This window comes from Phaethon aethereus (assembly GCF_964289735.1).
Source record: "Phaethon aethereus genome assembly, chromosome: 1".
In the NCBI taxonomy this organism is placed as follows: Eukaryota; Metazoa; Chordata; class Aves; order Phaethontiformes; family Phaethontidae; genus Phaethon; species Phaethon aethereus.
Window position 1 is genome coordinate 155,458,246 of NC_138575.1, and position 13,258 is coordinate 155,471,503.

A 13,258-nucleotide genomic window follows, 5' to 3' on the forward strand; every position below is an offset into this window, starting at 1 on the left:
CATTGGATCAGTTCACAGTTTTTAACGATGAGGTAGGACAAGTATATTGTTTGCTATCTAATGCCACATTATAATATTCTAATACTGCATATCACTACTCTTGCTGCATTTTAAATAATTTTTTGGGTTTTTTTTCCCAGCTGTCATGAAAAAAGGAAATGTTTCCTGAAAACTGCTTTCCTAGTTGAGGGAGGTTATCAGCAGTTAAAATGAGCTCAGTAGACACCTGTCCTTCAGAAGCCATAAATCAGAAAGCAACCACGTGGGTTTTCATTAATGCACCTGGACTTTATGAGGAATAAGTATTTACTAGAGGGAACTCTGCCATTCTGAACTGCAAAAAGCCCCCTTTCTTCTTCTTCACCCCAAAAAAACAATAGCAAGTGCTCACACTGAAATCACTCAAGAGCTGAAGTTGTATGAATACCTGCTTGTCCTGGTAAGCCAGGCCAGCCCGGAGGTCCCTTTTCACCTTGCAATCCAGGTGTCCCGGGGCTTCCTTGCTGCCCTGGGGGGCCAACCAGTCCTGGCAAACCTGCGTGACAATGATGAATGATTGCTTATGAGTGTCCTTAAAATCAATAGCCCAAAACATGGACTTGTGCCACCTTCATTTTCCCAGGTAGTAAAACGAAAGCTTTCCCCTCTTGATGTCGTTGTATGACGCTGCACCGCTCATCCAAATGGAAGGAAACAAAAGAGAGCAAAGGTAGGAGAGGCAAGGTATAACAGAACAATTCATTACAAACTTCAGGTTTCTGACAACCTCAGAAATACACTGGGCTCCTCCTATTAAAATGATAATTGTACTTCTATTGTCAGTTAAAATAATCAATTTCATATATGTGCACCTCAGTTTCCCCTTCTGCTACATCTGTTTTGCCTTTCTGACTGGAAAGCTGATCGGACAAGGACTGTTTCTCAGTGAGAAAGTAATGGCTCCAGTCTTGGATGGAGTTTCTAAGCCCTATAATTACATAAGAAATGTGGAGCAACTGTTCTAAAAGAGCATTTTCATGACCTTCCTGCAATAAGACATGTTCTTAAGCCCCAAGTTCATGATCCAGCCAGAGCCGCATCTGACTTCAGCTCCCCAGTACTCTTGTACAGTTGGCTGATGAGCCTGGCTCAAAGGCTCCTGAGTAACTGGGTCCTGAGGAATATTGACTTCATTTATGCCAGAAAAAAGCATTGAAAAGCCCACCTCCTTGTAGTACTGAGACAGCATTAGAATACCTGAGCATGCCAGCAATACAACACTTTGACTGGACACATGATTGCTATAAAAAAGTTAAAACTGGTATGAAGCAGTGTTAGGCTTTTGAAATTTTCTCTTAATAAGTTCTACCACGAGTTCCACATCCTTTTAACTGCTCTTTACCAACTTACAGAATGATCAGCATATTAAAAAACTTAATGACTTTCTTTTGAGGGAAAAGAGATTTTTTTCTTTTTCTTCTTAAACAGTTTTATTCTTTGGAGCATTGAAAAGAGTATTTTACCTTCCTGTCCCACAGAGCCATGGACACCCTGTGTGCCCTTGAGACCTTCAATGCCAGGGAAACCAGGATCACCACCTTCACCTTTTTGTCCTGTGCCTCCTCTTGTGCCTGTAAAACCACAAAACCAGTATATTCTTTTAATAATCTCTATACGACCCTAAGCTAACAAGCATAATGTGAGGTTGCCTACTGAATGGGTCCTGGTCTTGCCACATAAAGACATTCTTCTAGTCAGGGTGCTTGCATAATCTGGCGAATGAATAGTTGTCTACACCATTCTGGCCAAACCATCATTAAAATTGGTTTTAAAAGTACTTCCCAAATTATGCGGAATATGACACCAATGTTCACATGTGCTGCCTGTGCAGGGAACAAATCCAACCCAATCCAAAATCAACCTGACTCTGCTATCCCATCTTCCATAATCATGGCCTGATATTGCTCCTTTTGTCATCAATGGCAAAAAATTGCACAGAAATGTTTATTGGCGTTGCATGTGATTGATGATTACTGCTATAACTGTACTTTCAGTTGAAGAGGTAAACGTAGCACATACTCGCTGCAATAAAGATGAACCTCTTCAGGAGCTGTCATGAGAGCACAGGTGCAACAGCCATCAAAGGCCCACGGTAAGCTCCCCCTCCCTTCCTCTGTGGACTTTAGTATGTGAAAAGTAATAAATCCAGAGCAACTGTGAAATTAATACCTGTTAAGCCTGGCACACCAACTTCCCCTTTAAGGCCTGGCATTCCTGGTAGGTTTATAGTATCTCCCCGTTCACCTATTTCAAGCAAAAATGAACAGATGAGCAGTAAAGCTTTAATTTAAACGGTATTTCCTGTTGTTTGAAAGGAATTGCAACTTTGGAGGCAAAATTCAGTAATTGTTATCTTTCTAGAATAAAAGAGGAATAAGTTGAAGAAAGGAAAAACATGAAGTCTCTAAAATATCCGCCCTCCCTGCCATGGATGGATTTATCCATGGACAGTACATGTTGCATGAAATTAACACTATTAACCTTTTCACAGCCTCCCACATCAACAATATCATTCTGTAGGACTGTACAAAGACTCTTTAAGACTGAAGACCTCCTAAGACTCTTCAGAACTTACAAATGTTGAGCATTTGATGGGTAATGAATACAAAGAGTGCTCAGATAAGAGAACGAACTCACCTATTTCACCATGTGACCCAGGAGTACCAAAATGGCCTGAAATTCCTGGAGTACCCTTTTCTCCCTATCATATGATTGAAAAAAGGTATCAGTTAATGAAGAAGAGGATTTATTCAATCTACCAAGGAGCACAGTTTCGAAATACTGAAAAAGGCTATTAAATTTACCATTTCTGAGTTTCCGTAATACTTTATATTTTATAGAGTCATTGGGCTGAAATCAGTTAAACCAAGGGACAAATTATGTTTGCAGACTTAAGTCTGAAACTGGGAACATCCTATTACACATATATAGTGTATTATACATTACACATACACACATAGTGAGTCCTGCAGTCCTTGGTTAGAAAAAGTCCTACTGAAATCTAAGGGCAAAGCTACCTGAGAAAGGAACGTAGGTTTTGGCTCTCTTAAATAAATGATGTCTGTGAATCTACTGTCAGGCCTTTCTCAAGAGTTTATTTCTTCCAGTGTAACTTATTTTGCAGCCAAAGTGAATCATGGTGAATTACCCTCTAGGAGCTGAGGTTCTTAGACTCTTTTACTGTTAGATGAGTGACAGTAATTTTTGGCAGTGGTACCATCAGTCTTGGGAGGAAGGGAATAGTAAGCCCAGCGATGAAAATAATTTTTACCAACAGCTACAGGACCAAGGACCTAGAAGGGACTGTCTCGGTCCTCACTGGCAAAAAAGCGGTGCATGACAAGTTGGATGTCACCCAGTGAGAAAAGAAAGGACTCTGCTTAAGGAACATTGGAGGGATCAAGCAAAAATATTTGATCTATTTATTTGATTTTTATTGCATTTTTATCTTTGCACTGTAGCTGTTCAGCACAATTTCAAGGGGTGAACGCCACTCCCTAGAGAAGATGAATGCCAGCACAAGGACACCCTTATCCCCTCATGTTCATGAACTCACCCTGACTCCTGTGCTGCCAGGGAAGCCTCTGATGCCAGGAGAGCCGGCTGGACCAGGATACCCTTTCAGACCTGTCAGCCCTTTTGCGCCGATGTCCCCTTTCACACCGGCCACGTAGCTGGGATGCCCAGGGGACCCTGGAGTTCCTGTCTTTCCGGGAATGCCCGGCATTCCCTTGCTACCTGCAGGTGGGGAAGAAGGAAAACAAAGAAGACTTAAACTATTAAAGCTGGGAAGGCTGACATGCAGTTGCTCGTGTGTGAGAAGTTTTCCTGCTAGCAACCTTTTCGAAACATGGCACCATGATGCGCTAGTACAAAAAGGCAGCGCACACAGGTGACATAACCCCGCAAGGCTTTCCTTAGGGGTGGCTCTGTGAAACGCAGATGGGAGCTCGGCTTTCGCTGTCATAGACTTTGCTGGCGGGGCTGCGGGGCTGCAGGGCTGCAGCGCAGTGGTACGATGAGTGGGGAATATTTAATATGGTAACTGAGAAAAGACACTGATAGATAGTCCTGAACGTGCTTGCTTTGTTTTGCTGTGACCACTAACCTTTTAAGCCAAAGAATCCCTTTGTGCCCCTTTCTCCAACATCTCCTTTTTCACCTTTAACTTCCATCATCATGCTGGGCTTGAGCTTTGGGGGTTCTCCTGGGGGGCCTTGATCTCCACGGTCACCTAAAAGGTAAAAAACCCAACCACGTTACAAAAAACTACTCAGTGGCACTGTGTTGGAAAAAGCAAACATAAGACTGAATTTAGAAAAAAGGGATTAATAGATAATCTTGCACAAGATATGGAAAATCCACTTGCATAAAAAATTACCTGTCTCAATACAACGTGCCAGCAAAACAGTCAAGCATAAGAAAACATGAAAACTGAGTTAAACTTTTGTACATACAATCCTGGGGAGCTGGACTCAGGCTCCTCTGTCATAATTTACCTCTCAGCAGATCAGTTAGGTATCATGTGTTTATAAAAAACCAAAAAGCACACTGGAGAAAGCAGAGAAAAGTAGGTTAGTTCCAGTGAAAGGGAAATGCTCAGTCAAAAAGCCTTGGGCAAAAAAAAGTGCTCGGATTTGTTACCAGTTATTTTGTTCCTTTTCTTGATTTGAAGGTTACTGGTGACATCAATAAATAATATCGTGAAGAAAGGACCCAAACAGACTGTATGACTGTCTTTAGTTCTTTGTGGGATGCAGAGACAGGCCAGCCACCCAGACGTGTCTCCTATGATCATGCACTGTCTTACACTTCTTCACCGAGAAGTATATTTGCACTTTTCTTTGCAGGGGCTGTCTTCACACTTGCCTTTTGCTAAGACCTCCCCTGAATTACTGGGAGCACTGTTTCACTACCTTTGAATTGCAGACGGGCTTTTCTTAAGTACCTGTCTCAGAGTCCTTAGAAAGAACATTTTGGCCTTGTGGTAAAGCGTGTATTTAAAGATAATTGTATGCAAAGAAAAGAGTACTGAGTTACAGTTTTCATTTCACTGATGATGGTATCAACTGATATGTTTCTGAATTTTAACTACTCAATTGCCTGGTTTTCTAAATATATCAGTGCTTTTACAGTGCAACTGGAGCAAAATGTGAATCTTTTCCCCAAAACAGTATACACTTCCTGGGAAAAGGCTCTGTTGAGTTCTGCATGTGCCCAGAGGTGCTACTATCTGAGCTCAGCTGAATAATGAGATGTCTGTCTCCAACCCTAAATGTGTGAAGATTCACAAAGAAGTAACCTTTCCCTGAGCCTAAAATCCAGGCCTCTCAGCCAGAGGCCCATGTGTGAAATAGGTGGAGGAATGTCTGAGCTAAATTTACCATGTGAAAAATGTGTCTTCTTTGTCTTTGTGTCCTTGTAAAATTGTTCTCCAGATGCGAAAAGCAAACACACTGGTACCACTCATAAGCAAATACCTTTAAAGCCACGCGCGCCCTGGGAGCCTTTATCGCCCCGTGCCCCGAACAGGCCAAATTCTCCTTTAATTCCCTTGATGCCTGGTCTTCCTTTTAGGCCTGTCATGCCTTTGAAACCATCAATGCCAGGTGAACCTCTTGAGCCTTTAAAGAAAGAAGGGGAAGAGAACTGTTACCTCACCCAGATTTTTGCAAACTAAGTAAATGTGAACCAGCAATGCATGACTAAAACAGTATGAAAACTTCAGTGCAGCAGTACCTGTTTTTGGGTGCTTTCATGCCTAGGGCAATCTGCAGCTCTAGAAAAGGCACCGAAACTCTCTGAGAGGTAGAGAAGAGCAGGGCTAGACTGAACTGCCTCAACTGGCCAAGAGGAGATGTTGTGGAGATGACCAGAACTTAGTGTCTTCTTCTGAAAGATCAGTTCAACCCCTCTCCTACAAATCATGGGTCTAGGACCGGGTGGCCCTTTCTCACCAAAAATTCCCATACTCCTCTTTTCTAAACAAGAGAATGCTTTACATGGGTCACGCTAACAAACAGATCTCCATTCCTTTCAAATGAGAACTGATCAGTACTTGAGAGTTGTTGTAGGAAAAAAGTCCTATCTTTCCAACCGATGAAATTGCAACATGCATTTTTAGGCATGCACCCCCACTTTGTGTTTAACTTGGCTTCACATGGAGTTGAATCCTGTTGAAACACCCTGTGTGATATAGACAACTTGCATTATACATAGCATTTTCATGGCTGGCAAGTGAGAATCTCACCTTCTCTATCGGAAAGATGAGTATCATGGCAAAGTCAATATCGAGGTTTTGTGTCTGGCATTCCTCAGTACACAACTGCCAGCTTTAAAAAACTTTAGAGCAAAGATCTGGGGAAACATCTCTTTCACTGACAGTGGGGCTGGGACAAGGAAAAGACTTTTGGAGAGAGAAAAGAGTAAATACTGTACACTTTTTAAATGGAGAAATAAAACAGACATTGCCCTTCTAAATAGGGCTGCATGTCACAAATGAGCATTTTGCCAAGCACAATGCAGGGCAAAACACAGTGATTTTGGAATATATTAGGCATATGACCCTAATTCTTCTGTTTTAAACAGGTAGCCCAGCAGAGAACATGTCCTGTTCATCTCAGCACAGAACAGCCTTAAGCAACATTACTTTTTTTCAAAGCGGCTGTCTGGAGCTCACCTTTATCGCCCGGAAAGCCATCCATTCCACTTATGCCAGGGGGACCAGTCACTCCACGTATACCTTGTAATCCAGGATAACCTGTTTCACCTTTGTCACCAGACAGACCTTTCAAGCCCACGGGGCCAGGAAAACCTTGCTCACCATCTTCTCCCCTAGCACCAGGAGGACCTGCCGTGTGAACATGCGAACAGGGAGATTATAAAAAGTGTTTGGACATACATGATGATTTCATACAAGGTAGCTCAAGAGGGGGAAAATTGCTATCCTACCAGCTTCATGTTGAGGGGGGAAAATTAGGACTTTTTCAGCAAAAAAATGTAGAAATTATTAAAAGGACAAAGCGGCTCATCAATGCAAACCAGTCTCACTACCAGCTTGGTTCTGTAAAGGACCTTCCCCTCCTCTTTAAGAATTAAGCTCCTTTTCCATAAGACTACTCCCGTTTGGTAGCCCCCTTCTCCCAGTCTACCATCAGCAAGCTCTGACCTGGCTTGGGAGGTGGCTATAGAATGACAAGCAGCAGCCCTGCCAGTGAGGACCATCATCACCGCTACTTCCCACCTGTGATACCAGCACAATTCGCAGTCAGTGTCTGCACTATTACTGCCATTTCCCTGGTTGGGAATTAAAGCATGGCATGTGCCACAACCCCAAGCTTAACTTTCTGCTGTGGAAACCATATGGTTGCCCTGCCACAAAGAACCGGGCAGGAGGAGTGACGCAGGACAGCAATACTTCCTCACCAACAGGTCCTTGAGAGCCAGGCCTGCCATCTGGCCCCGGTTTTCCTGGTGGCCCTGGAAATCCACGCGTTCCTGGTGTTCCTGGCAATCCCATCAAACCAGGCAGACCTTGTGGCCCTGGATCTCCTTTGGGTCCTGGCAAACCTGGGTTACCATCCGCTCCTAAAATACCATAATCCTGCATTAGAGAGCATAAATATCTAGAAAGTTGATTATTACATATCTATTGAGTTTGCGTGGTGGGGTTTTGGTGGTGGGAGGGCTCCAGGGGTGGCTTCTGTGAGAAGCTGCCACAAGCTTCCCCTGTGTCCGACACAGCCAACACCCGCCAGCTCCAAGAGGGACCCGCCGCCGGCCAAGGCCGAGCCCATCAGCGACGGCGGCAGCGCCTCTGGGGTGACAGAGTTAAGAAGGGGGAAACCAAACAGCGACTGCAGCGGGAGAGAGGGGTGAGAATGTGTGAGAGCAGCAGCCCTGCAGCCCCCAGGGCAGGGCAGCAGGAGGGGCAGGAGGGGCTCCAGGCGCCGGAGCAGAGGTTCCCCGGCAGCCCCTGGGGAAGCCCGTGGCGAGGCCGGCTGTGCCCCTGCAGCCATGGAGCTCCACACTGGAGCAGATCTCCACCTGCAGCTTGGGGAGGACCCCACGCCGGAGCAGGGGCAGGGTGTGAGGAGTCCTCCCCTGAGGGGGAAGGAGCGGCAGAGACAACGTGTGATGAACTGACCACAACCCCCATTCCCTGTCCCCCTGTGCCAGTCGGGAGGAGGAGGTGGAGAAAATCGGGAGTGAAGTTGAGCCTGGGAAGAAGGGAGGGGTGGGGGGAAGGTGTTTTAAGATTTGGTTTTATTTCTCATTACCCTGCTCTGGTTTGATTGGTAATAAATTAAACTGATTTCCCCAAGTCGAGTCTGTTTTGCCGGTGACGGTAACTGCTGAGTGATCTCTCCCTGCCCTTACCTCCACCCACGAGCCTGCCCTTACATTCTCCCTCCTGCCCAGCCAAGGAGGGCAGTGACAGAGCGGCTTGAGGGGCACCTGGCCTCCAACCAGGGTCAACCCACCACAACGTATCACTTCTGTGTATGCACTAGTCTTTCAGGGTATGTTTTTCCTCTGAAAATTCAGCGAGAACAGGAAAAGCAAATTAAAAGACTGCTCATTAGTTTTAAAATAATTGACATTACCAGTTCTGATTTCAATTTTTGCATCAGAAAGGTTGACCATTTCTTTCAAATGAATAGAAACGATTTGGCACCAGGTGCATATAGATAGAGCAGGTCTCTTCCACTTTTAACACAGTAATTCTCTAATTCCTGATCTTTCTTTTTATTACATACATCTTTGTAGGAATCGAATCAAACACCTGACTGAACCACTGAAATAACGTTCTATATCTTTTCTAAAATGTGATAAGCAGGAATGGCAGCATTTAAGGCAGATGGTGGGTTCTGGTTTTGTGTTATTGTTCAGAAATTTCCAAGTAAGGTCATTACCAGGCATTGTTATCAGATTCATACAAATTCCTAAGCAAAAAGGCCCTGATTCTACATGACTTAGTGCACTGGCTGAGAATTTACATCTCTACGATCTAAGAGCAAAGTGGGTGTCAAGATTTAAAAGGTAATGCCTCCTTTGCACTCAGATTGGAGAAGTGAACAAGACCTCAAAAGCACATGGCATTTAAAATTCAGGCCAAGTGGATCTGCTTCTCTTTATTCAGGTTTTACATCAGTGTAGGTCCATTGGCTTGACTGTAGTTAAGTGTGCTTTATAACTGAGGTCACATAAGGTGAGTTTTCTCAACAACAGAATACAGGCTTTAGCCCTCTATTCTGAGGGGCTAGTAGTTTAAGTGGCATAGATTATATAAAAGAATCACTAGCCACTTCACATAAAACTAAAAAAAAATATGACTCATACAAAGATTCACATGCTTTTTTTGGAGCCATTCTTTCAGAACTGTAAAATAAAGCAAGAACAGACAAACCAGTAATGCTTTTTCTTTTTCACTGTACTTGTTTTTTGTAACTACTGAAAATTAGTTCTACAGAAATGCTTAAAAAGGAGGTATAAAGTCGCACAATTTTTTTCCCTTTCAATCCACGTTTTAACTTGATTTTCTTCCCCTTTTCAGAGGTGTTAGTGATGTTTTCTGCCTTTTCTCAAACTTGCCAAGTGCCACAGAGCTGCCTTCATCCCTTCACTTTGGGGCTCTACTGAAGGTGAAACCAGCTCTCCTCACTTCAGATAACTCACGTAAGATGATGCTCTTTTCTTCTTCTTTTTTTATTTGTATTGAAAATCGAGAAGAGTCTCCAAAACAGGTTCCTGTGATATACCTCCTTGCTTTGAGCTAATCGCACAATTACTACTCCTTTCTCACTTCTACAACAGGGCAAGGGAGTAAGCAGCAGTCCTGAATTTAACTGTGTCCAAATGCTACTGAAACTGTGTAGCAGGGGATGCTTAATTCCCGTATGTGCTTTTGAAAGTCCTCCACAGAATTCACAGAGGGACAAAGTCAGATTTTGTAGAGAAACTATGGTTTTCTCTGTTTTCTATAGAGAGTTTAGCAAGGTTTTTAAGCTTTGTGAAATAATGAAATAAAACTAAGACCCTAAAGTTATGAACAAATATCTAATGCTATTTTTTTCTTGTTACTGAGTGTCCAAAGACACTGAGGTAAAATGGCTTATTAACATTTACTAATCACTATGTGCTCTTTGTTAAAATTTACAAATTCTGCACTAGTGCAATGTGCTAGTCTGCAAAGCTATGTATTATCCAAACATCTCCTGGTGTGGGAAACAATCTCCGTATTATGCAGCATGTAAGTGAAAAGTCAGGATAATAACTACATCTCCATTCCCTCCCTTAACTACAGTGGGAGAAATTAACAGTATATCTGAACACAACAAAGTTGAGCAAAATCTGGTTCACTGGTATCCTACTGCAGCTTATTTCAGGTAGTGCAATGTGGAGGAGTGCTTGGTCATAAGCAATGGATCTCCAGAAGGTATTTGGAGGATCCAGGCATACTGGTAACAGTTGAGGTAGATGGGGAAGGGATGGGAGATCATCAGGCATTGGGATTTGATGCTGGGGTCATCAGTACCTCCAATGCATCCTAACAAACAGTCTCGTACTACTCTCACATCCTGATAATTTGGCCACATTTATATCACACTCTTACTCAAACATTTCTTTATTTGAAGTAGCTGTTACCTCTAATTCCTGGTACTCCTTGATCTCCTGGCATGCCTTTCAACCCCGGGAAACCGGGAAGCCCGAAATCCCCTCGGGAACCTGCTGCTGCTCCTAAAACGTCACCAGGAAAGCCCTTCAGTCCTGCCGCTCCCGGAGCACCGGATTTTCCTGTAAGGCCTGGGTGTCCCTGCAGTCCAGGTAGACCGTTCGGGCCTCTGTCTCCCCTGGGCCCAGTAAAACCTATAAATAAAACATGGAGTAGGCATCACAGGGTTCATTACAGATGTTGTAGTTCAAATCCTAGATATACCATCATAACATCTTTTATATTATTGGAATTCCCCCTAGTTCTTAGCAGAAACCTGTAGAATCAAACAAAATGTTATAAAAATGTTTTTATACCATGTATAAGAAAATATAGACCATATGTTATAAACACATGGTTTATATGTATCTATCTATATATAGCTATATATAACATATAGACCGTATGTTTCAAGCCATATATAAGAACTTATAAACCATTTATAAGAACATTTGACCAAATGTGGAAATCAGCAGAACTTACACGTGACCCCTCAGGAAACCTAGTGCCTGGGTGATATAAGATCCACAGCTCCAAGCACGATTACTTCTGTGCAACTATTTTGACATGGTTATTGCAGCATTTTATAAACTTCTGATTCTGTATGGGCAAAAAAACAGTTCCTGTACACAAAACCCTGGTTTGATAAGCAGCAGGGGTTAAGACATTTCAGGGAGTCAAATTTGAAAAAACAAATGAGGACTGAATGCATACTGGTAAACTGGGAAGACCTGGGGGAGTTGCCCAGATGGGTCATTGCTGTTGCTGTTCCCCACGCATCTCAAGGGGCCAATGCCAATCGCTTCACGTTCTTGACAAAGGAGCGCCACTGTCCCTGTCCTCCACCTTGTAGGTGAATGACTAGGAGGGCACAAGCCCCCATTACCACAATTGACAGGTGAAAGGCTTCTTGTGGACGGGGAACCTGGACCTGGACTGGAAATTAAGTCCAGGCACTGGTGAAAGATGGTATGGAAGACCGCATAAAATTTGGTCTGAGCGCTGACCACCCTGTGGCATGGGAGCCATATGGTGTGGGAGCCCTAATTTAGCATTTAGAGCACTCTGCAGACCTTAGCAGGGGAAATACAGGTTCATGGTCCTGCCCTATACTGCACAGAGCCATGTTTTATGATGCACCCCTTGCCTGTTGACCAGGACATGCATCATGTCTTCTTTTGCTTTCTCTTTTGCTACTACAGATGCTGTAGATGAGCCTAGAGAATACTTTCAGGTTGTGTGCTGCCTTAGGGCAAAGCAGCACATAGGCACTGGATTTGGGAAAATTTACAGCACTTCGGTAGCTGTGAGTATTTAGTTGGAGAACAGATAGATGGAGAGAATTTCTAAAGAGGTCCTAAGTTAAGGTGCATCAATGGCTTCTGAACTGTGCTACAGAAAAACCTCAGTGCCTGTTTCTCTGACCAAATTAACCTGGTCAAGCATAGGGAAGTGGTAGTTTCTGGCAGTAACTCTTGCTGGACTGACTGATGATCCATGAACATACTCACTGCACCTTATATGTGTGTGCCATGGCACTATTTTAGGCACATCTGACTTACTATCTACGAACAGATCAACTATACATGCAATTAATTGGTGTCTTGGACATCTTGGAACCTCTGAAGAGATACGGAAGCCCTGAGATTTAATCTCTACCTATTACAGACCAGCATATATGACAGGCACTGAACACTTGCAGACACTGTTGGAAACACAGCTGCCTGTGGGCAAGGTGACTAGCTAGTACTCCACCTTTGATAAGTTCAGTATAATTTATACTAATATTGGAAAGAGTTAAATGGAAATACTAATACTAGTATTTTCTTTCTTTCTGCATCATCATCCTAAGTATATTCCATTTGAAATATCTTGTTATTGAATTTTCTTATTTCTAGGTGAACTTCATGAATTTTTACTGTCACATTTATAATTTTGCACTATAAAGCAGATTTCAAAAGGTTGGATCCTTTTGGATTTAAAAAGTAACAGTTTCGTATAATAGCTTATTGTTTGAATGTGGAAGGGAATGTAAGTGAAAATATAACTGGAATCAAGTTTTTGTGTTTCAGTGACTGTAGTAAAGAGGTCAAAAGTATATAAAGAATGACTAATTATTTCAAGATACCTGGACGACCCGGGAATCCTTCCCGACCTGGATCACCTCGTGTACCATTTAGCCCTGGGTATCCCACTGGACCTGGATCACCGGGGAATCCTCTTGCACCTTTTGCACCTAAATTATATAAAAGAAAGTAAAAAAATGTGATCTGAACAAGCAAAACAGAAATGTGCATATAATGGAAGAAAAGGCAGTGGTAAATATCATCATGATGTGTTTCCAGATGCAAAGATGAAACTTTTTTTTTTAATTTAATGGGACTATACTGTAGCTCTTTAGCAGGATTCAAGATCCCAAGACATGGACCAAAAATCTAGGCTAAGTGCTCTTACAAACATGGATTCACCTGACTTAAAGACTAATGATATGGAGACTACTAGGGT

At 43.0% G+C, this 13,258-nt stretch overlaps 1 protein-coding gene across 1 annotated transcript in view; it reads right to left on the bottom strand.

Moving 5' to 3' along the window:
* Nucleotides 1–13,258, bottom strand: part of COL4A2 (collagen type IV alpha 2 chain) — a gene marked incomplete at both ends in the record, with an annotated part of 144,528 nt that overhangs the window by 10,767 nt on the left and 120,503 nt on the right. Inside the window, 11 exons of the mRNA XM_082013530.1 lie at nt 428–535; nt 1,503–1,610; nt 2,209–2,283; nt 2,677–2,740; nt 3,596–3,773; nt 4,144–4,273; nt 5,520–5,663; nt 6,719–6,889; nt 7,465–7,626; nt 10,687–10,908; nt 12,882–12,989. Coding sequence (XP_081869656.1) covers nt 428–535; nt 1,503–1,610; nt 2,209–2,283; nt 2,677–2,740; nt 3,596–3,773; nt 4,144–4,273; nt 5,520–5,663; nt 6,719–6,889; nt 7,465–7,626; nt 10,687–10,908; nt 12,882–12,989 — 1,470 coding nt within the window. The remainder of the gene's footprint in view (nt 1–427; nt 536–1,502; nt 1,611–2,208; nt 2,284–2,676; nt 2,741–3,595; nt 3,774–4,143; nt 4,274–5,519; nt 5,664–6,718; nt 6,890–7,464; nt 7,627–10,686; nt 10,909–12,881; nt 12,990–13,258) is intronic.